Source organism: Camarhynchus parvulus, chromosome 13, assembly GCF_901933205.1.
Source record: "Camarhynchus parvulus chromosome 13, STF_HiC, whole genome shotgun sequence".
In the NCBI taxonomy this organism is placed as follows: domain Eukaryota; kingdom Metazoa; phylum Chordata; class Aves; order Passeriformes; family Thraupidae; genus Camarhynchus; species Camarhynchus parvulus.
Genome location: NC_044583.1, coordinates 953,666 through 977,308, shown reverse-complemented (window position 1 = coordinate 977,308; position 23,643 = coordinate 953,666). Strand labels below are relative to the sequence as shown.

The following is a 23,643-nucleotide window of genomic DNA, read 5'->3' as shown; positions in this document are numbered from 1 at the left end:
TTTGGGTTCAGGCTGGGAATGCTGTGGAATTGTGAACTACTTGATTTGCTTTAAAGTCCTGTTTCTCCTCTGGGGCTGAGGAAGTATCAGTCTCACCCCTAACAGGTATTTTCCCAGGTGCAGCTGGTGGCACAGCCTTTTCTGGTGCTCACGGGGCGGTAGGGCCGTGGCTTGCGGGGTTTAGGGGCCGTGCTCGGCAGGGGTTAGGGGCTGTGCTCGGCAGGGGTTAGGAGCCGCGCTCGGCAGGGGTTAGGGGTTGTGCTCGGCAGGATTTAGGAGCCGTGCTCGGCAGGGCTCAGGAGCAGCGCTCGGCAGGGTTGAGGGGCCGCGCTCGGCAGGGCTCAGGAGCAGCGCTCGGCAGGATTTAGGGGCTGCGCTCGGCAGGGTTGAGGGGCTGTTCTCTCCAGGTTCCGTTCCTGCTCTCGGGATCGCGGCATCGCTGCGCTCAGGGCCTGGGGGTGAATCACGCATGCGCGGGAAGGGGCGGTACGGCCCCGGGCCCCTGGCGCATGCGGCAAGCTGCGCGAGCTGCGCATGCGCAGCACGGGACCTGACGCAAGGGCGCTGCAATCGCCGCGCGCTTTATCCTGTCCGACCTTGAGTGCGCGGCCGCCACAGGACCCGGGCTGTCGCCGCCGCGCCGGTGTGCACCGCTCCGCTTCTTTGCCCGTGTCCTGCCCCAGCCCTCGCCAGCCTGTACACCGAGCTGAGTATCCGTGCCGGGAAGCCCAGTGCAGCCGCGCCTCGGGTGCCGGAGTCCGAGCGGCGCGCCGAAAGCGAGCGGTAGCATCAGGCATTATTGGAGTCAGCCCCCGGCGGGGGTCCTGCGGCGCGACTCGGCCCCCCCGCGGCCCACGTGGGTGGAGGTTTCCAGAAGAGCAGCGGCCCCGCGCGCCCCGTCCTCCGCCGCCGCCGCCATGCTGAGCGCGAGCCGCCTGCCCCTGCTGCTGCCGCGCGCCGCGCCCGCGCCGCCCGCGCGCCCCGCGCAGGTCAGCGCCGTGAGGGGCCGGGGGGACAGCTCGGGCCGAGAGGGGCCGTGGGGACAGCGCGGGCCGAGAGGGGCCGTGGGGACAGCGCGGGCCGAGAGGGACCGGAGGGACAGCGCGGGCCGAGAGGGACCGGAGGGACAGCGCGGGCCGAGAGGGACCGGGGGGACAGCTCGGGCCGAGAGGGGCCGTGGAGACAGCGCGGGCCGTGAGGGACCGGAGGGACAGCGCGGGCCGAGAGGGGCCGTGGGGACAGCGCGGGTCGTGAGGGGCCGGAGGGACAGCGCGGGCCGAGAGGGGCCGTGGGGACAGCGCGGGCCGAGAGGGACCGGAGGGACAGCGCGGGCCGAGAGGGGCCGTGGGGACAGCGCGGGCCGTGAGGGACCGGGGGGACAGCGCGGGCCGTGAGGGGCCGTGGGGACAGCGCGGGCCGAGAGGGGCCGTGGGGACAGCGCGGGCCGAGAGGGGCCGTGGGGACAGCGCGGGCCGAGAGGGACCGTGGGGACAGCGCGGGCCGAGAGGGGCCGTGGGGACAGCGCGGGTCGTGAGGGGCCGGGGGGACAGCGCGGGCCGAGAGGGGCCGGGGGGACAGCGCGGGCCGTGAGGGACCGGGGGGACAGCGCGGGCCGTGGGGGCGCCAGCGCTCGAGGACACAGAGCCGGGGGGACAGTGCTGGGTTGGGAGAGCAGTGAGGGGCGCTGCCTGCGGGCGAGTCCGGGCCCGGGCCGCGGCTCCTCAGTGCTCAGATTTTATTAAGAGCAATCTCGTGTTTTTGCGGGGCGATGCGGTCCTGGGGGGCGTAGAGGAGCCTGTTTTACGTGTTTGACTCCGTTTTGCGTTAAGGAGGTTTGTAGTAAGGTCGCTTGGTTCCTCACCGTGCGTGTGACGGTGACAGCGGGGATCGGGCTGCGCAGGGCACGCGGAGGCGATTTAGGGACAAGCGGGGACCGCAAATCCCCCCGCGCTGTGCTGGCCCTGCTCTGTCGCAGCCTGAGCCACCCATGCACTGTGCCGGGGCCTTACGTCTTTAATTTTCAGCAAAGTAGTCATGGCTCGGTTCCGTTCTCATTAAAATATCTTAGAAGTTCGTTCTTAATCAGAAAGAGGGCTAATGCTTCCCCAGCTCTCCAGGATGCTGCTTTACACGTGCACAGGGGCGGCCAAGCTGGGGTGTAGCTGGAGTTGTGCAGCAGAATCTTAGCTGCAGGTTCCTCAAGGGATGCACTGGGGCTTTTGTTGCTGACTAGGCACAAAAGTCTCTGAGAAATGGGGTTAATGTTTATCTGCTGCTGCTCGTGAATGTTGACTTACTGAGATGTATTTTGCCTGGTAACATGCTCACAGATTATTCTGTTTGAGGGAAATACCTAGGTTCTGGTCACAGAAATTAGAGTTGTGGCAGATTAATTAGTGCATTAATTGGGGGGCTGTTTATGTCAGCCTGAGTCTTGCTCAAGTTATTCATTCCTTTGCAGTTAAGTGTTTGAAGAGGGTCCACTGTAGTAGGACGGTGTTGCTTCAGACATTGTCTGCCTCTGAAAGCCTTGGTTTGAAGATCTCTTGATGTTTTAAACTAAATTCTCTGAATGTCTCTGTTTTACAGACATTTTGGAATGGCCTCAGCCAAAATGTTCTCAGAGCAGCATCCAGCAGGAAATATGCGTAAGTGCTCTTTGGGGTGGTCGTGTTTGGCTGTTGGTTGTTTACATTTACTCTCTTCTGATACCAGAACTGGTTATTGGAGCCAGGGATTGGATAACAGCACCAAACCAGCAGAATAAAACTGGAGCCTCCTCCCTTAACTTCTCTTAGGTTGTTTTTAATATCTTGTTTCTATCCGGGGGAGCTTTGAGAATTGTTGTGCCCTGCTGCTTCCCCCACCAGCAGTGCCCACAAAACATGGATTGCTAAGATTTGTTTGATTAAAACCAACCAAAAAATAGTCCAAACACTGTTGGGACAAATTGTTTTACACTGACATAATATGGGTGATGTCTGGATCCATTTCCCTGCGGATAAAAGTTCATTTCAAACATGCATTTGAATAACTCATTTTCGTTGTTGTAGGATAATGGGAGAAGGGAGCAGTTGGTTGTGTGACTTACTCAGATGTTTGTGGCTGATGCTGATTCAGGCCATGGGCTGGGAAATCTGTTTGTGTTGGGAAAGCTGGGTCTGTCTGGTACAGCTGAATGTTCCAAGCTCACTGCTTTGTTATTGGAACTGGAGTTAGAGCCCCTGGCAGCTTGGGCACTGAGAAAGTGACATTCCTGGAAATAAACAGTCCTGCTCTGCTGCTGAATGCCTTCTCCATCCCAGATTGTGCCTTTGTTTGTAAGCAAAGCTACAGCTCAGGGATCCTCTGGGCCTCAGGAGGGGTGATGCACCCTTCCCACAGAGAAGGAGGGGGTTCAGATTTGTCTTGTGTGAGAGCCACTCCCATTTTTCAGGACTAAATTCACCTGTTGTTCCTGAGGATCAGGAAGGTGGTTTTCCTTTGGCTCTGGCCCAGAGCACCCTGCATGGATCAAGTGATTTATCACTGTGGGTTCTTTTCCCCATGCTAAGCAGTGGTAACACAAATAAATTGTATTTGTTTATTTTTTACTCCAGGTGAATGTTTTCAAATAAGTTTGAACACCAGGGTTGCCCAGAGCAGCTGTGGCTGCTCCTGAATCTCTGGAAGTGTCCAAGGCCAGGCTGGACAGGGCTTGGAGCAGCCTGGGATAGTGGAAGGTGTCCCTGCCCATGGCAGAGGGTGGCACTGGATGAGCTTTAAGGTCCCTTCCAACCCAAACCAGTCTGGGATTCTGTGATCAAAAGTAACCCAAAGCAGTTTCTGTCTGTAGGAACAAAGTTAGTTATGACTTTTTTATACCAAACTCTTAAGGGTTGTTGAGAAGATATAAATATGTATATGAAGTAAAGGTGTTCTGGGGAAGAATAATATTTTATATACTTATTTTAACAAGCAAGGGTTTACCTGTAAGTCGTCTGGCTCAGAACAGAGGTGCAAGCTTAAATTTTGGTGTAAGAGTCAGAGAACACCTTAGGTTAGGATACAGCCTGGTTTTGCTTCAACACTGAGTGGAAAATCACTTTGTCCTCTCTTTGGGACTGGACATTTTTTGGCAATTAATTATTTTCCTTTAATGGTGATTTTACTCTCCCCTGATGTGCCATCCAGCTCAGAAGCAATCAAAGGTGCTGTTATTGGGATTGACCTGGGTACCACCAACTCCTGCGTGGCCGTTATGGAAGGGAAGCAAGCGAAAGTGAGTAAAACAGGAGAGTTACACGTGGGGTGTCCCCAGTGTGTCCCCGAGGTGAGCGTGTGGATGTCACACCTGCCTTTGTGCCCAGGTGCTGGAGAACTCGGAGGGTGCCCGGACCACGCCGTCAGTGGTGGCGTTCACGGCCGAGGGCGAGCGCCTGGTGGGGATGCCGGCCAAGCGCCAGGCGGTCACCAACCCCCACAACACCTTCTACGCCACCAAGCGCCTCATCGGCCGCCGCTTCGACGACGCCGAAGTGAAGAAGGACATGTGAGTGAGGGGACAGTGCCACTGCCAGCACCAGGGCAGCAAACACCACGGGGGCAGCACGGCCTGCTCTGCTTCCAGGCACTGCCCTGCTCTGGGGGAAGTTGTTGTGCCCTCTGCTCTCAAGATTGCAGTGCTTCTGGTGAGGGCCAGGCTGTGTTTAGCTGCATTCATTGCTGATCGCATTAAAACTTCCAGAGGAGAAGAAAAAAGGCTTGCTGGTGCTTGCAGTGCAGACTTTCCTAATTCTTGAGGGCACTTGCAATCAAAGGTGTGTGATCATACCTCAGGCCTGTGATTAAATGAGATGTCTGATTAAAGCAGCAGAGAACAGTGCAGTGTGTAAGCTCTCTGCAGGGCTGGTGCATAGGCATGAGTCCTGTCTATGCATTTAATGACTTAATTCTCTTTCTTTGAGACCTTAAATAGCATGTAATACATATTTTTCTGACCTGTCTCAAACGCTTATGAAGTTGGTATATATATATTATTTGTATTGTGTAAGTGTTGGCAGCAGCAATCTCTAATTGGTACTTCTGGGACTCTGGATCTGGGGCTCTGCTGGCAAGTTCAGTGTTCTTTGTTTAGAGTTAATGTGTTCATCTGCTGATACTGCTGGTACAGGGTTTGTGCTGCTGCAGAAACTGAGTGTGAGTTTTGTTGTTTTCAGTAAGAACGTCCCGTTTAAGATTGTCCGTGCCTCCAACGGGGATGCTTGGGTGGAGGCTCACGGGAAGCTCTATTCTCCCAGCCAGATCGGTGCCTTTGTCCTCATGAAGATGAAGGAGACTGCAGGTTGGTACAGCTTGCTGTTTGCTGTCTCTGTGCTTTGTACGTGGAAGTGCTGCAGCCAGAACAGCACTTTCTTGGTACCAAACCCTCGTAGAGCAGGGCTGCAGATGGGGGAAGGGAACAGGGTGGGCTCCTAGGAAGCCTCAAGGAAGATCAGTGCCTGCATCAATCTTGGATCTTGGGCGAAATATCAGTCTTTTGCTTAAAAGATACTCATACCAGAATTGGTTGCTGATTGCGTTGACTCTGATGGAATTCACACTTTCTCAGAAGGCGGAGCTCCATTTCCTTGGAAGCTGCAGTCCTTGTGCCTCCCTGGCTGCTGCTGGGCACAGGCTGGGGCAGCCAGGCTTGAAGTGGCTTTGTGCCTACTCAGCTGCTGGATATGTGGCAGGTAGGGAGAGAGGGAGTGTTCGAGGGACCACATTGTTGGGCCCTAATAGCTAATTAGCCAGTGGTGCCTTTAAGTCTTCACTAGGGGAAAATACCTATTGGCCTGGAGAAATATTCTTCTCTTTCTTAATTTCTTAAGTGGTTTCTGGGGAAACTAAGTGTAGTACAGAGAGGGAACAGTCAGTAGTGCCTTCTGCACCCTCACTTGTTAAACACTGTGTCCAGTGACTGTGAGGAGGACAGGACTGAAGCTTCATCAATTATTATATTTTCTCTGTTATGTTCTGGGCACTTGCTAGAACTCCACCAGTAGTAAAATACAAGTATGTGGTGTGTGAGCATCTGGAGGTGATAGATCTGACTTTGATCTGCCTTCTGCAGGGATCTGCTTCCTGGAGGGGTGTTGTCTTTTGGTCTGGGTGCTCTATGGTTTCAACAGTGGCTTTGCAGGCAGCTGAGAGCAGTGCAGTGTGTAAGCTCCGTGCAGGAGTGCTGCACAGCCGTGAGTCTTGTCTGTGCATCCACACTGCATCATGCACATTTGTATTTTTTAGCAGGTCTCACTGTGCATTTGGTGATTTCCCTTTTTTGAGACTTTAAAATAGGGTGTGGTAGATATTTTTCTGACTTGCTGTCTCAGACACTTATAAAGTTGGTATGTGTACACTGCTTGTGCTGTTTAACTGTTGACAACAACAGATTCTATAAATGGGATGAAAATGAATAACTTTTAAGTGCATCACATGCAGGCAAATGGAGTACAGCTTCAGTCTCATGCAATAAAAGACAAGCTCTCAGATAATTCATTACAGTGGCATCCACTCACTGATGGAATTGCAGAGGTACATTGCTATGCTGCCAGAACTACAAGCTATTCTGTTTTGTGGAAGGACTGGAATTCTGCACAGCTCCCACTGCATTTTCCCAGAAAACAGCAAGCCTGTCTTCTGTTGGTTGGGAGAAATAATATCAAACTAGGTACTAATGGAGAGAGACTATTTACAAAAGCATGTAGTGATGGGATGGGGGCAGTAGATTTAAATTAAGAGAGTGAGTTTAAGTTAGACAGTAAGAGGAAGTTTCTCCTGTGAGGGTGGGCAGGCCCTGGCACAGGGTGCCCAGAGCAGCTGTGGCTGCCCCTGGATCCCTGGCAATGCCAGGTTGAACAGGGCTTGGAGCAGCCTGGGATAGTGGAAGGTATCCCTGCCCTGGCATGGTGTGGAATGGGATGGAGTTTAAGGTCCCTTTCCCACCCATTCTGTGAGTGCTAACTTGGTGTTCTTACAAGGATAACTTCTGTTTTGTCTCCTTTTTCTTCCAGAAAATTATCTGGGACATGCAGCAAAGAACGCCGTGATCACAGTCCCTGCTTACTTCAACGATTCTCAGAGACAGGTACTCATCGAGCTGGGAGATGTTGTGGCTCATAAATTGCATTCAGTTTCTCTCAGCAGTCAGCACTCTCCCCTTTCCTCCTCAGGCTACCAAAGACGCTGGGCAGATTGCTGGCTTGAACGTCCTGAGGGTGATTAATGAGCCCACAGCAGCTGCGCTTGCCTATGGGCTGGACAAGTCTGAAGACAAAGTGTAAGTGCATAACACCAACCCTCTGAAATAAACCTGCTGGGATTTGCCTCCTCTGCTTGGTGGGTTTTAGAGCACTGCTTGGAGCTCTGCCAAGGTGGACTCAGCTTTTAGTGAGAGCTCTGTAATGTTATCTCTGTTCTGTGCCAACCAGCCTTGTTAAAGAGAGTTCATAACTTGCAGCTACAACTTCATTATCCAACCTGAGTGTCAATTTAATTTCCTCTCCTGCCGGTGGCAGTGGTGGGTGTGGCTGAGGACAGCTGGGTGACAGGCTGTCACTAGAGGTGCTGATGGGCAGCCCAGGAGCTGTGCTGAGCTGTGCCAGCTGTCCATGGCGTGCAGCTCCGTGCCTGCATTCAGTCCTCTGTTGCTGTCAGGGGTGGTTACAGAAGTGCAAGCTTTTGTTATACATTCTGTGTTTCTTGTGGTAGTGATAATGCTGTGAAAGCCTCATTACATTTGAAACATTTTGGGGAAAAAAAATAATTCATAATAGTTCTGGTGTCCCTGCTCTTGTCACTGAATGTGACAGTGTCTGATTTTGGAGAGGCGGGAGCTGCCCTCTCTGAAAACATGGGCAAGGTCAGGCTTTGTGCAGCACATTTCCAGGGACCCCCATGTGGATTCTGAGTGCTCAGGGGGTATGGACATTTTGAGATTGTTCACTCTGTCTTTAGAGAAGCTTTGAACTTGTGTGGGCACCAGTGTGTGTTGTGCATGTCATCTCTTGAGGAGAGGGAGTTCTGAGCCACTCACCTTTGTTGAGAAAGTAATATTGTCCTGCCTCTCTCCCTGCAGCATCGCAGTCTATGACCTGGGTGGTGGCACTTTTGATATCTCTGTGTTGGAAATCCAGAAGGGAGTCTTTGAGGTGAAGTCTACCAATGGTGACACTTTCTTGGGTGGAGAAGATTTTGACCAGGCTTTGCTACAGCATATTGTGAAAGAGTTCAAGAGAGAGGTAAGGTGTCTCTTGAGAGCACAATCCTGTATTACACTGCTTTTCAACCTCACTTCTTTAGAAGAATGAGCATTCTCTTAAATTCTTAGGACTTGTCACCTCTGGAACTGCTGGAATTTAAGAGGATTAGACATTCTTTAGCCTGGCTTCCACTTCTTCCACTTCTTTTTTTGAAGTGGAATATTCCTTTCCTGGAAGACACAGAATAGCAGAACTTCTGCCTTTTTTTCTCTCTGGTGTAGCAGGACTGTCCTATACACAGTCTGCTTACTTTTAAAAGTAAACATCTGTGGTGCAATCGAATGTGGCAGGACAGATGCAAATGGGTTGCTGGGAGGAAACTGCCATGTAATTCCAACTACTTTGCTAATTCAGTCCTGTCTTATTCTGTGCTGCAGCAGCCTTTCCAAGGTTCAGTCTGTAATTCACTGTATGATCACTTGCAGAGCAGCGAGGGCTGGCAGGTTGGAAATGCTGAGTACCGCTGCCAGCAGGGAGAGAGCAGCACAGTGCACATGGCAGTCTGCTCTAGAAATAGCTTTTCAGTCAAGAGCTCTGAGTGGTGAACTGCAGAGATGTGACTCCTGAACAGGTGTTGAGAGTCTGTTAACCCTGTTTTTGTTGCTCAGACGGGAGTTGACCTGACTAAAGACAACATGGCTCTTCAGAGGGTGAGAGAAGCATCAGAGAAAGCCAAGTGTGAGCTTTCATCATCTGTGCAGGTACGTGCCTGGATCCAGAGCGTCCACTACAACACTAGGAGACGTGGAGTTCTGCACTGGCTTTGTTTACTAAGCTCTCTGACACTGTTTTTTTCTTCTGTGTAACCCAGTGGCATCACTGGCACAGGAGGTCAGTCAGCAGGGTGGGCTTTCAGACCACAGAGAGCTGCTGAAAGCTGAGTTGTTGGGTGCTGGTTTTTGCCCTTTTTCTGGCACCACACCTCATCTTGCAGGGAATGTGACCTTCCCAACCTGTTCTGTACTTCAGAACTGTGATGGGCATCAGGGAATTTAGCCAGTGCTGCTGGGTTACTGGGACCACTTACAGCTCTGTGCAAGCTCTTCCAAAACCTTGGTGCTACTCATTCCACTGAAACAGCTAATTTGTGTAGTAATTCTTTTACAGAATCTTGACTTACTTGCCTATAGACAAGTTGGCTGGACAATGGGCAGCAGCCACCCTCCCTACTTTTTTCCATCAGCTTTGTATATTAATGCAGTCAAATGTGTCTTTTATGAATTCATTACTGAATAAGGAACTGAAAAAGCAGAAAGTTGGGAGTGTAATAGTCCTGGCTAAGTGAAATTAAGGTCAATTATATAGTAATTGAAATGGGGAGTCTGCCAAGTTCTAGCTTCTGAATAAGCATCTTTAATTTTATCTGATGGTGGTCTTTCTTGCTGGCCAGTGGGGAGCTCATAGCAAGGAGCTGAGGGCAGTCACAATGGCTGCATAGTTCTGCCAGAGACATAGCAAGCTCTGTTTTATGAGTCCAAGAGCTGGCAAATGCAGTTTGTTCATACCAGGAAAGACTGAATTCTTTAACTCTTCAGCAGTGAAGTGAAAACAACTTGATTTTGGTCCCATTTTCCCCTAATACTTTTGACCACGCTGTGTATAAAGTGAGTGCACACGTCTAGTCAGCAGCATGGTTTTAATTCTTGTGTAAGCTTAATCTCTAGAGTTTAAAGCACTAATGTTTTAATTGCTTTGGATTGTAGTGTCTTTTGAGGTCAGCATGACTCAGCACTTGAATCAGATGATTTCAGTATAGGATTTGCTTTAAAAATCCAGCGTGTGACAAACAGCCATTAAAATGGTGATTATGGTTCCTTGCTCTAATTAACTTTGTGTTAAATGGCAGCAGAGTGGCTGTTGAGCATGAGCTGTTGGCATTTAGAGAATAGCCAGGAGGGAAGAAAATACCTTCAAGGAGTTTACCTGGTGTGGAGTGTCAGTCAGTTGGCAGAATCTTTGGAACTCTGCAGATGGGCTTTCTTCTGTGTTGTGCTGAAGGAACTTCGTTAAGGTTGTTGCTTCCAGTGTTTGTGCTCTTACCTCCTGGCTGTGACAAATTGTTTTGCTCAACAATGAAAGACCTTGAAGTAACACAGTATTAAAATTGGGGTTTAACAATTGTAACCATGAAGTGTGGAACAAAATAATTGTCTTATTTCTGAAATGTCAAACATAAAAGTGTGCCTGCTGCCACTTAAACTGGGCTGGAGGGCGAACAGCCACACAGATACCTCAGTACAGGCCAAACAGAACCTGTAAGCTGATGTAAAGCCCATTCCTGGTTTTTCCTGAGCCTTTTTCCATGCCACAGACTGACATCAACCTGCCCTACCTGACCATGGACGCCTCCGGACCAAAGCACTTGAACATGAAGCTGAGCCGGGCACAGTTCGAGGGCATCGTGGCTGACCTGATCAAGAGGACTGTGGCCCCCTGCCAGAAAGCCATGCAGGATGCTGAAGTCAGCAAGAGTGACATTGGGGAAGTCATCCTCGTCGGTGGCATGACCAGAATGCCTAAGGTATGAGCTCAGGGCCTGTTCAGGCAGGGCTGGCACAGCTGCCCTGTGCTTGCTGTTTGGGGGATCAGGGCAGAGGAGCTGGGAGTGCTCAGGGCAGACTCAGTGCTGAGCGTCCCCTGGGAGCACTGCCCAGGATCTCTGTTTGCTTAGCCCAGCTGGGCCCTGGGGGCTGGAGCTGAGTTGCACTGTACTGAGCCAGGGGGACGTGCTGGGAGGTGAAAGTCCAGCTGCAGTCTGACATCCTGGGGTGCACTGGACACCAGCAACATTGCTAAGAAGTACAGGGCATTTCCTCTTGTTGTGGACTCAGTGTGGTAAAGGTACATTTCAGTGACAGCCACTTGTAAGCAGTCTGTGCCTTGCAAGGGATTTCTAGCACTTCCAGCTATGAAGAAGCTGCACAAGCAGAACCCTTCTGGTACCTGCTGGTTGTGTGTAATCAGAGCTACCTGTTGGAGGCTGCTGTTGGCAGGACCATTTACCTGGCTCTTGCAGACACTCCTTATCTAAAGCCTGGCCCTTAGTTCTGTGGAGATAAGCTCAGCAGGTAGCTTTAAAGCCTGCTGTGCTGACATGCACAGTTGTGCAGATAAGTGCTGTCTGCAGGTGATTTACTGCTCCTGTTCCAGCCATGCCTTGCTGCTGCTCCTCCATCCCAGAGCTGAACAGGGATGTTCACTGTTCCCTCCAAGGGTACAGCCTGGCCTTTCCTGCAGAGAGCCCCAAAATCTCACTCCAGAGGGATCACTCAGGCTTGGACTATTGGTTGCTTTGTGATTTGCAGGTCCTCTCTAGGACAGTAGGGTGTGCACATGGTCCTGCTTGGGGTTGATTTGGGGTTTGGTGGGAGGGTTTTTCCTCCCTGCATTAATGAACCTGGTGGCTGGAGGTGATACTGGTATAAGCAGAAGGTCACCCAGGCAGGGGAGCCAGAGCAGCAAGATAAACAGAAACTCCTGTTCTGGCCAAAGCTCACGTGGAGTAACTCTGCTGTATATTCCCAAAGTGCTTGTTGTTCCAGCTGGACAAAGGAAAAATGGTGTATTACCTATGTATAAAGTGATTACAAACACAAAAGCTTTTCCTGAAACATTATGTATCCTTCAGGGGTGGAAGACAGAACTTAAATATTGATTTTTTTATTATTTTTTTTCCTTCTTCCCCTCTTAACCCCTAGCCATGTGTAGCTTTGGGCTGGCAGAATGCTTTCCTGAGTGCCTGTAGTTACTGCTCTGCCTCTGAAATTGGTGCCAGTGTGTTGTACACAGCCAAGCCTTCTCTTGAGTACCTTGTTGTTCTCTCTTCCCCCTGCTAGGAGGGAATGTGGCTTCTCTGGAGCTGTCCCATGGCCAATACTCTGGGAGATGGACCGTGGGTGGTTACAAGTATTGTTTCGTACTGTAAAATACACCTCCAGAGGGAAAGACTTGTATTTAATTGCATGTTCACACACAGAGTCTCCTCTGTAATGGCTGCTCTGGGCAGGTGTCTCCTGGCTGCAGTGTAGAGTTGGGTGTTTGCTTCCAGCAATTTTCCAGGCACATCCCACTCACCTGGGCTGGTGTGCCCAGCACCTGTACTGGGAGAGGAGGCCCAGCCCCACAGCCTCCCCTGTGCTCTGGGGCAGACCCTCACTGCGTTCCTGTCTGGATGCTTCAGCAGGAAATCTGTTGGGATCATGAGCACAGTCCTGGGAAGTGGGCTGAGCAGGGCAGAGCTGACAGCAGAGCTCAGAGTGTTGACAAAACACATCTCAGCCCACAAAATAAAGAGTTAGGAAATACTGTTCTTTATATAGTTCTCTTTTTTTTGCCCCTTTACTGCACACAAAGATCATGAACTGTGCTGCTGGATTTTTTACCTTCCCTGTGCTGCTCCACAGCTGTACTGTCCTTGGCAGTTGTGTCCTGCTCAGTGTTGGCTTGCACAGTTCCCAGGGAGCAGTCCTTGACTCCCAGATAAGCCTGGAAGGATGCCCTCGGAATGTGGCTGGGCTGTGTGAAGGCACTGAAGGGGCTGCCTTGCAGCTGGCACACAGAGCCTCTGGAGAAGGGGCTGTCTGGGCTGGAATGAGGGCATTCAGTGCTGTGCAGGAGGGTGGGCAGTGAGGGAGCAGGCACAGAGCTGAGGCTCAGTGTTTCTGTCTCAGGCTTCCATGGCAGCAGCAGCATAAGGACACAGAGCTGAGCCAAGGCTGCTGTGGCTGTGGTGGTTCTCCCTGGATGAGCTGTGCTCTGTCTCCACTCAGGTGCAGCAGACTGTGCAGGACTTGTTTGGCCGTGCTCCAAGCAAAGCAGTCAATCCCGACGAGGCTGTGGCCATTGGAGCAGCTATCCAGGGCGGGGTGTTGGCTGGTGATGTGACAGATGTGCTGCTGCTGGATGTAACTCCCCTGTCCCTGGGCATTGAGACCCTGGGAGGTGTCTTCACAAAGCTCATCAACAGGAATACCACCATCCCCACCAAGAAGAGCCAGGTAAGAGTTGACTCTGGATGGGTGGGACTTTGCTGGTGCTGTCAGACAGCTCGGGAAGGGCCACCCAGAGCATGCCAGTAGATGGTTTTGCCTCCTCATCTGACAAGAGAAGCAGTGGAGAAATCAGGTTTAATGTCAGCCACTGAGTATCTCTGATTATCGCTGTGCCCCAGAGGGGAGGGCAGTTGAGTTAATGATGACAAGATATGCCAGGATGTTTGTGACCTGGTGAGGGTTGTTACAGTGTGTGTGCCATGATGTCAATTGTCAACACATCATTCTGAAGAAGGATTGTGTGGAGCCCTTCTGGGACTGAGCACCACGCCCATGGGAGAGCCCTTGCTTGGCTGAGTGCCTGGGAAGAGGTTATCTTTTCTCTGCATTGTAATGTCCTGGTGCCTTGGGTGTGATCCCTTCCTTCCCTCGGCTCAGTCTGGGCCTATTGCTGTGTACTCTCTCTGATAACACCTGAGCTGCCTGGGGTGTGGGCTGGAGCCTGCTGCTTCAGGGGAGATTTTCTGGAGTGTGGTGGCTGCCCTGGAACCTGCTCCTGCCATGGATGGCCAGTTTTTGTGCCCCCAGGTGCATACAGGACAAGAAAACATTGGCTTGGCTCTTGCTAGCCTTGATGCCATGGAGTTTTGTCAGAGGAACATGCATGGGTACAAGCATTTCATTATTTTCCCTTCCAAGCAGCTTCCTTTCATTCCTTGTTCAGTCAGCTTGTAACTGCAGATGTTTGTGTTCTGATTAGCTATATAGTAACTTCCAGTTCTGTCTCCATAGGTGTTTTCTACAGCTGCTGATGGGCAAACACAAGTGGAGATCAAAGTGTGCCAGGGAGAGAGAGAGATGGCCAGTGACAACAAACTGCTTGGCCAGTTCACATTGGTACGTTGGCTTCTCTATTCCTGACCTTAGACTTGACCTTCTGGGAGATGTTCAGAGCCTTCTCCATTTCAGCTGCCCCCTGAAGGCAGTGTTGAGGAGGAGTCATCTTACAGAAGACATTTGACCCCTTTCTAGTACAAAAGCAGCCTCTAGAGCCACAGCCTGGCCCTGGGACAGCCTTTCTGTGGCTGAGGACCAGCTGCCATTGAAGATGGAGCTCAGAGTTTCTGAGCACTCCCATGTAGCACTGGGGCTACTGCAGCTTTAGGGCCTGGTCACCAGGAATGGCTCTCTGGGTATAAAAAAGCCTGTGCAGTACCAGGAGATAATCTGAATACTCTGGTGTAGCAAAGATGGGACCTGGAGCAGCTCCAGGATACCTGCAGTCCCCAGGAAAGCCCATTTCAGCCTAGTGATCCCCTGGGAGCAGAGTCAGTGTGAGCTGAGGTACTCCAGGGTGTGTTTGTGGGATTGCAGTGTGTGTGCCATGATGTTAAACTGTCAACACATCATTCTGAAGAATTGTGTGGAGACTTTGTGAACTGAGCCCACGCCCTGCTCCCTGGGGAATAGATGTGTTCTAGGATTGCTGGGAGCAGAGGGGGGCTGCCCAACCAGCTCCCTCAGCAAAATGGGTTTGGTCAGTGCTGGCAAAGTTTGGCACTGTTAAACAGTCCAAAGTCCACTGTTAACAAAGTTTGTGTGAACTTCCTAGGAAGAACCCTGCAGAAAAGAAGGGTTTTGCCCTTCTGTACTTTTGAAGAAAGCTGTGCTGCCTCTCACTGTCTTAAAATGGTTCCCCAGAGGTGGCCAGTGAAATCTATGTCCAGAACTGAGGAAATAGAGCATCCTGCCACATCTGGGGAAGATGGGCTTGTGTAGCAATAAAGCAGAGCCTGTACCACCTTGGAACCAACCCTGGGGGTTCTCTCTTGTGGTTTCTGTGCACTTTTCCAGGGCAGAAACCGATCCCAGTGCACAGCATGGTGCCAACAAGTACTTAGAGGACTCAGCTCTGAGGGTTGGTTAGTGGCTCATTCAGTATCAGATCCCCAGGGTGATGTGCCCAGCCCTTGTCCCCTGAGCTGTGTCCCTGTGGGAGCTGATGGCCACCCCTGTCCTTGCCCAGGTCGGGATCCCTCCGGCGCCGCGGGGAGTGCCCCAGATCGAGGTCACCTTCGACATCGACGCCAACGGCATCGTGCACGTGTCAGCCAAGGACAAGGGCACCGGGCGGGAGCAGCAGAGTGAGTGTCTGGGCATGACAGGGATTGAGCAGGGGCTGCTGAGGGTGACACTGGCTCCAGGGGAAATGGAGTGTGCTCCAGTGCTGCCTGGGTGGTGTCCCACAGTCCAGGGTGGGGATGGAGTGTGTGGCTCCATGCTTGGGTCACCCCCACTCTTCAGTCTGTTGCCAGTGCAGCACAGATGCAGCTGAAGTCATCTGAGCCTGTCTCTCCCCCGGAAAGGAGGGTGGGCAAAGGGATAAGTGAGAGCTGAGCTGTGGGTTTGTTGTAGGGCAGTGAAGCTTCTGTAAGCACACAGCCTCTGCCCTCTCCAGTAACCTGCTGCCAGTGGATGCTCTCCTTGCCCATTAGGCAGAGATGAAGCACCTGCCTGTGCCAATGTCTAGGCAGCCCTCACTGGCAGGGTTTCGCCACATGCCAAGTGGCTTTGCCCTGTGTAACAGTCCTGCCTTGGTGTTGCCACCTGGAATAATTGCAGCAACGTGTGAGCAGAGTGCAGCTGTTTCCTGGGTTTCCTGCATGGATCAGCTGTGTCCAGTGCCCAGGTGTTGGGCACACAGGGTGGCTCACTGAGGGCTCCATGGTGTTGGTGGGCCGTGCTCTGTCACCAAGGTGTTTGGGGCAGTCACGTGTGCCCTGTGTTACCCTGAGGGGACAGAAGTTGGAGTTTGGGAATGCAGCACTGTGTATGAGTTGTCCTTGAGCTTTGGGGGGTACTGTGTCTTTGGGAACACACAGGGATTGCTGTCTGGCTGCATGAAGGTGTCAGCTTTTAAGGCAGAATCAAATCAGGAGGATCTCTGACTCCAGGGTGTGTCATGTACAGCTGAGCAGACCAGCCCTGTGCCAAGAGCCTGTTTGCTATATTCCATTATAAAGGTCTGGAGAGTGGGGTATTTTGAAGCAGCAGCTTTTACCTGTAACCACCTTGTCCATTTCTTGTGTTTAAGCTGGAGGTGACTCCAGCTGGCAGGAAGCTCAGGGAATTCAAGTTGCCGGTGTATTCTGCTCTGTGGTACAGTGAAATGTTGGTCCCCATGTACTGGGGTAATTAATGACACAGTTGACAGTTTCAAAAGCTCTCTGGTAGGTTCAGAAGATTAATTTTAAGCATTTACAGATTCCTCTGATACAAAATAAAACTCTCTTCTCCCTTAAAACTGGAAGCCTCTGTACTGCCCTTCAGCTGTTTCTTGGAGAGAACCCTTGAGCAGCGAAATGCTCCAGTTAGCAGAAGCATTAACTATGCACGACTGGAGGGTGTCTGCTGCTTTTAATCACACTGCTTGGCTTTTTGGCAGCAGGTTGACACCAGAACCGCCCTACACTTGTTACTTGGATTTCCTTGGAGATCTTGCCCATGTGGCAGCCTTCTACTGCTGAGTAAAAGGCTCCTGGTGACAGGCAACCAGAATGACTTTTACCTGCCTACCTGTAGGTAGATGTGGTCCTAATTACAAAGCTGAATTGCTCATCCCACATCTGTATCCAAAGGGACACCTCTGTGTGTGTGTCTTTGTTCAGGGTTCTGTACCATTGACAAAGAATTCCTTAGAAAAGTTCCTTTAAATGGCAATTGTAGCAGGCACTTTTATGGGCATTGAGATTTTCTGGATATTGGTCCTCTTTTAATGAAATTTGACTAATTCCTGCAGTAAAACCTGAATCTGGACTGTGGTTTTTGACACTAATAGAGGGAAGAGACCAAGGAAAAGATGAGCCTGCCCATAGAATCATGCTCCATTCCTTATTAAGGGCAATGTTAGGAGCTGAGTGGGAAATGTTGTCCTACCCTGCCACCAAGCCTGGGCTATTTTCCAACAGGGAAAGGAGTCTTTAGTAAAACTGTTCCTTCTCTTCGGATTTTTTTTTTGGTTGAGTTTTTGCTAAAGGGTTTTTTTGTTTGAGGGGTTTTAGTTTGGATTTTTTTTTTTTTAGTTCTGTGGTTCTAATCTGGGATGCTCCTTTGGTCTGAGGGCTTTGCACCCTCACTTTCCAGGAGGATTAAGTGAGGACTGGCCAGAGTGACTTGCAGACCAGCAGGCAGGGTGTGTGTGGCAGAGCTGGGGAGTTGCAGATCCAGGAGATGAGGCTTTCACCTTGCCAGCAGCATCAGTGACTCTTTAAAGAGTCACAGTCTTTGTCCTGCCCATGGGGCCTCTCTGGGCGCAGAGTCTCTGAGCAAGGCTGCTGCTGTTAGGCTAGGGAATAATCCTCTCCTCAAAGGTGAGAGCAGATCCTTTATTCCTGTTCTTCTCTGCTGCAGTTGTTATCCAGTCCTCTGGCGGCCTCAGCAAGGATGAAATTGAGAACATGGTGAAGAACGCAGAGAAATACGCGGAGGAGGACAGGCGGAGAAAGGTAATGGGGTCATGGCACCTTCAGGGAGCAGAGGACCTGCTGCTTTCAGCACTCTGCTCTGAGCTGTGCCCACCCCTGGGGGCCCAGGGCTCTGCTCTGGGAGCTCTTACCAAGCCTCTGCTCCTTTCCCTACACTCAGTTGACGCTCCAGGGTTGCATGAAGGTGTTTGCAGAGGCATTTGGGTCTTGAGGTTGGATACCTTGCCCTGTGTGACTGCACTTTACTGCTCCCTGAGGAATTCCTGGGATGTGGAGGCAGCAGTGAGCAAATCCACCTGCCTGCTGCTCATGGCAAAGAGCTTTGCAGCTCTGGTGAGGGTTTCCATTATCACTGCTCTCCACTGTCCCCCTTGGCTGTGCATTTGGCACCTGGAATGCTGTGTCCGTGTGAGCAGTGCTGGCCTCAGTGCGGGTGAGGCCAGAAGGAGGTGATGGAAATCCTCACTGGCCTTGTTGAGTAAAGATTGGCACTTGCCATGGAGGAATGACTGAACCTGTAATACACACAAGATTAATGGTTGGAACTAATTGGTTTAAAGAGGGTAGTAGTAATGAATTATGCAACTAAATATAGATGATTGATTTTTAAGCAGACACAGCACAGGCTGACTCTGGGATGTGGCACCAACATGTGTTTAGTGATTGCTGAAACTGGCACATGGAATTGATCCACTTTGTGTCCTTCAGCCTGCAGGACCTGTCTCAGGTGTCCAGGCAGTGCTGTAAATCTTGGTCCCAGTAGGGAAGGGATCAGAAGAGGGCCGAAGGGGAGAAGGCATGGAATAAATCCCCAGGAAGCATCACTGCCTGGCCTCAGAAGCTCTAAAGCCACAGACCAGTGGCTGATGGGCATTTGTAGGTTAGCTGGGGAACCTTCAAAGACCTTGCTCTGAAAGTCCCACTGTTTGAACAACCTCATCATTGCTGTGGAATGTAAGGGGATGTCTGGTGTCTAAAGAGGCTGCACTGAAAATTGTTCTGCTGCCTTACTTTGTCTCTTAAATTGCTGGGTTAGTTCCTCTCTGTTGTAATCCTGAAGTGGGACTCACCCCTGTCCATTGAGCTCACAGAGCAAGGTGATCACTTGTATAACTGTAGTTTTCAAAAATTGCCTTGTTACACTTTTCTGCTCCTGGTTTTACTGCCATAAAAGCATCAGGAATGCATAAATGAGAGTTTTTGTAATAAGGGACCATGAGTAAAAGCACCCAACATTTGAATTGTCTCTAGTGCCCCTGTTGCTGAAGCAGCTTCAGGATGTTCTCCAAAAGCTCTCCTGCTTTCCCATGGAGCAGAGTGTGCTGTGCTGTCCCTGAGGTGTCTTGTCCTTTCCCATGTGCCAGCAATGGTGGTGCATTGGTCACTTGTAGTTCAGGCTAGTGACTGTGAGTGAAAGCCTGAGGGCTGGCTGGCACAGACTCCTCTTGGGGCCCTGTGAGGCTACAGTGCACCTAGGAATGGTTTGCTTGCCTTTCTTCTTGCCCTGGTGCCATTAAGAAGGACCCTGGGTGTGGAGCTTGGCAGTTTGGGCATGAAATGTCACCACTTGTGTCACCAGGGGTGTGGGCAGCAGCCCTGATGAGCTCTCTCCCCCAGGAACGCGTGGAGGCCGTGAACATGGCCGAGGGCATCATCCACGACACGGAGTCCAAGATGGAAGAGTTCAAGGATCAGCTGCCAGCAGATGAGGTAGGTGGTTCCTGATCCTGGAGTGCTACAGCACATGAAATTCCTCACAAAATCATTGCTCACGTTCCCACTCAGCTCCCAGCTGGCTCTGGCCAGTGGCTCCAGCTCTGGCCGTGTTTCTGTGCTGGGTGAAGGTGGCACAGCCCTGCACCTCTGGCTGTGGCACTCCTTGGGAGGGGTGAGTGTGGCTGAGGGGAGGATAGACAGACATCCTTAGGGGGAACAGGGTTTGGGTGCTGGCAACTAACCTATTGCAAAGTGCTGGGTCGGTGTCACTGACGCTCTGAAGGTTCATCAGCCTGGGAAGCTGCTGCTGAGAGGTTTCTGTCAGAGCTGTGGCCTTGGCATGGCCTTGCATGCAGTGATAAGGACTTGCTGTGGCTGGCTCCTCACAGGGGGGTTTGCTCCAAGGCTGGAGATTGTGGACAGTGCCTGCCCTTGTTAGCACAGGGACAGGCAGAGCTGCTGTGCTCTCCTGGCAGTGCGTGCACAGCACCCAGGAACCTGGGGGCAGTAAAAAGCAGCCCCCACTTAACTCCAGTTATTCTCTCTCAGAAATGAAATGTGTATTTAATATCCAAGAGTGCTTTTCACACCACTTTAAGGCAGTGCATTGTGAATTTCAAAAGTCAAGTTTAGAAGAGTACACCCAATTACCAATTTAAGAACTCTGGGAAGCAGAATTGAAGGGCTCCTGGGGGCTCTGAGGTGTCTGAGCACAATTACAGTTTGTTGGTAGCAGCCTCTGCTCAGTTAAAGGCTGTTTCTCTGCCAGCAGATGGGAACAGGACAAGGGGCAGTGGTTTTAAACTGCCAGAGGGCAGGAATGGGTGGGATATTGGGAAGGAATCCTTCCCTGTGAGGGTGGGAGGCCCTGGCACAGGGTGCCCAGAGCAGCTGTGGCTGCCCCTGGATCCCTGGCAGTGCCCAAGGCCAGGCTGGACAGGGCTTGGAACAACTTGGTTGAGTGACCATGGCAGAGGTTGGAATGAGATGTTCTTTAAGATCCCTTCTCACCCAAACTGTTCACTATTATCATGTGATTCCATGATAATAGCTGGCTCTTGGTTTGGAATTATGTGAGAGTTTCCTCTCGCAGGAGCACAGAGCCTAAATCCCTGTTTCCTGCAGGGACTCTTCCCTGTGACTTCCCTGGGGAGGTGGGGGCAGCCTGTGCTGGCTGGTGCTGATGGTGGCTGTCACTCCGTGTCCCTGTCCCGTGGTGTGCTGCAGAGCTGTGCCTGTGAGCCCTGCTGGCACAGCTGTGCCCAGGAGCCCTCTCCAGCAGCCTGCCAGGGAAGGAGGCAGTGCCAGCCTGTGCAGGGACTGACAGATGGCTCTGGGCCGGGCTGAGCCCACTCTGCTGCTTTGCTCTGAGCTCCTGCTCCACGGGCAGCACAGGGACTGAGCAGGGCAGGAGCAGCCCTGCTCACCAGCTCCCCAGCAGGGCTTCAATATCCATGGCAGCCAGCTTGCTGTCCCCTGCCCTGGCATGGCTGTGCCAGATGAGCTGTGCCAGGCACAGAGCACGGCCTTGGCCAGTGGTCGGGCCCTGCTGAGCTCTGTTCTTGGCACCCCTGCCCAGACAGCAAACAGGGCCCCTTTAATGCCAACTGGGACACTGTTGGTGAAGTGGACAGGTGCCCACTGGGAACTGGGCACAGTCCTAGGCCCTGCACACTCACTTTGAGGCTTCACTTCATGGCTTCTGGTACAGAAAGGGGGCCAGCAGGTGGTGAAATGACAGGATGGAGATTAACGATGAACCAAGTGCAGCCTTTCACCTTTGTGTCTTTTTTGCAGTGCAACAAATTAAAGGAAGAAATTGCTAAAATGAGAGAACTTCTGGCTCGTAAAGATAGTGAAACAGGAGAGAACATCAGGCAGGCAGCAACCAGCCTGCAGCAGGCTTCCCTGAAACTCTTTGAAATGGCATACAAGAAGGTAGGTGCATGGGCAGCTCACAGTCAGAGCCTTCAGATGGGAAGGGGGGAGTCAGGACACCGAACCCTTGGCTGGGAGGTGGTGCTGAGCCTCTGTGCAACTCCCTCTGAGTGACACTGGCCGAAGGGGCAGCTGTGGAATGTCAGGGAGAGTTGAAGACATGAAATCCTGACCATACTTCCAGGCTGGGTGTTCCAGAGCTGTACTGCATTCCATGGAAAGGGGGAAGCTCCTAGTAAGGAGCATCCAGAAGAGTAAGGAGAGGGCTTTCCCCTCAGTGCATGGAGTGCCTGAAGGAGTAAAGTAACTCCTGAGCTTTCTTCAGGGTGATTGTAAAACACAATTCCTGTTCAGTCTGCCTAAAGCCACAGTAAAGGCCATTGGGACTTTCTTCTCCACCCCCTTCCCAGTGGAAGGCCCACCTGGCACCTGGCCAGGGTGTGCTTGCCTGTGCAGGGAGGAGTTCCAGCATGGCAGGGGCACAGTGCCCAGGTGACCTTTGTGCTGAGCTGTCCTTTTTGGGGACAGCTGCTTTCCTGATGTCAAACCAAACCTTTGGTGCTGCAGTGTCAGCCTGTTACATCCCCTGGGAAAAGGAATAATGGGAAGATTGTTTTCTCCCTCTCAGAGCTCAGGCAGGGATGAAGATTTCCCTTCTCAGTGGACATTGCTCATTGCACTGAAGGGAGGGTTCTCCAGGCTGGAGCTGACCTGAGCAGCCAGCCAGGGGAAAATGGCCAGGAGAAGCAGTTTGTTGTTACCAGAAGTAATAAACCTGTTTGTTCACAGATGGCCTCGGAGCGAGAGGGTTCTGGAAGTGCAGGAGATCAGAAGGAGGAGAAGCAATAAGGAGCAGTCTCTGTCTTGCCTTGACGAGAGAATGATGAAGAGGTCGATTTTCTTGATGCTTGGGAGAGAAGGGACCTTCCTGAGCAGCAAGGGGCAGAATTCAGACTTACTGTGTTTTTGCAGTATTCTATATATAAAATTCTTCAATGTATAAATTTAGTGATGTGTCTGCTAGATAAATTGTCACTTGAAAGTTAATTCATGCCAGACAAAGTTATGAGTTTGGCCCTGGCGTGTTCCCTGAGCGCCTGGGGACTGGCTGATCATTTAATACTTGACACAATGGTGTAGTAAATCCGAGATCCAAGCTTGGAAACCATGTCATGAAATTGGAGGGTGGAGATGGAAGCTGTCCGGACATGGGGAGGAGAATTCAGCCTGCATGGCTCCTCCTTGTGGGTCTGAGGAGCTGGGAGCAGTTGGAGGGCTGGGAGCAGCAGCAGGGGCAAGGCTGGGGACATTGCTGGAGACCATTTAGCCCTGAGCTAGGCTGGTACCCTTGTTCTGAAGGAAAGGGGCTACTTCAAACTCAGCTGTAACATTATTTCTTACAAAAGAGGCAGCGTGAAAATCCAATACTTTGCTTGTCTAAGCCTTCTGCTCCATCCTGTGTCTTGTTCTCTGCTTATGGTAAAACAATTTCCTTGATAATAAAACTGTTACTGGATCCGTTCTGGATTTTTTTAAAATAAAAGCAGAAAAGTGTCCAACATGGAGTTCCTGGTCTCCTGGCCTTTGATGGAGAACACAAGCACTTTACTGCCTGTGACAGCTGCAGAGGGAACAGCCAGGCATCTGTAACTCTGAACTTGTGCTTCATTCACAAGCAGAAAGGAGGTTTCTGGTGTCAGGTTGAGGCTGGGCTCTTCTGAGCGTGTCAGTGCTGCTCTCACGAGGTGCCCCAAGTCCTGTGACTGCAGTAGCAGCAGGACTTCACCGTCAGGCACCTTGTGCTTGGGCTTGGCCTTACAAAACAGGCTGCAGCCTGGAGCAGCACTTGCCCGCTCTGCTTCCAGCAGCCCGGCCTTGCAGGCAGGTGCATAAATGTAGCTGTGTCTCCTTTTTCCCCATCTGTTTCTCTGTATCTCTTGAACTGGAACAGAACCCGTGTTTGCGGCTGCTCTGTCCTGCCAGCTCAAGTATTAGGGGGAGGAAAGGATGGTTTTTGTTCTGGCCCTCAAGACAGTTTCCACCAGAGGGGATAGGGGTGGCCCAGTGTGTGCTCAGTGTGGGTTCATTAAAGGGAAGTTGTGCCTCCCACAGTGGAGCAGCCCCTGCATGGATGAGCGCACAGCAGTGGCCGTTCCCTCACCGGGCTTCAGCGAGGCTCTGTCCCTTCCCCTGCTGGAAACCTCTTGGGCAGAGCCGGGCGCTGTGCGCGGG

General features: G+C 51.7%; 1 protein-coding gene and 2 non-coding genes across 3 annotated transcripts; all 3 read left to right on the top strand.

Annotated features, from left to right (window-relative positions):
- The first annotated feature begins 598 nt into the window (after positions 1-598).
- HSPA9 (heat shock protein family A (Hsp70) member 9) lies at positions 599-22,976 on the top strand. The gene is made up of 17 exons (XM_030957125.1): positions 599-989; positions 2,590-2,648; positions 4,174-4,261; positions 4,350-4,531; positions 5,199-5,323; positions 7,035-7,108; positions 7,194-7,300; positions 8,099-8,261; positions 8,891-8,983; positions 10,594-10,803; positions 13,052-13,279; positions 14,066-14,170; positions 15,300-15,417; positions 17,684-17,778; positions 19,375-19,467; positions 21,271-21,411; positions 22,201-22,976. The coding sequence occupies exons 1-17, from the start codon at positions 918-920 to the stop codon at positions 22,258-22,260; spliced, it is 2,013 nt and encodes a 670-aa protein (XP_030812985.1). The 5' UTR covers positions 599-917; the 3' UTR covers positions 22,261-22,976.
- LOC115908896 lies at positions 13,529-13,600 on the top strand. The gene has a single exon (XR_004061130.1). It is a non-coding gene; the product is annotated as a small nucleolar RNA SNORD63 (small nucleolar RNA).
- LOC115908897 lies at positions 14,653-14,721 on the top strand. Its single transcript, XR_004061131.1, has one exon. It is a non-coding gene; the product is annotated as a small nucleolar RNA SNORD63 (small nucleolar RNA).
- Positions 22,977-23,643: the final 667 nt, after the last annotated feature.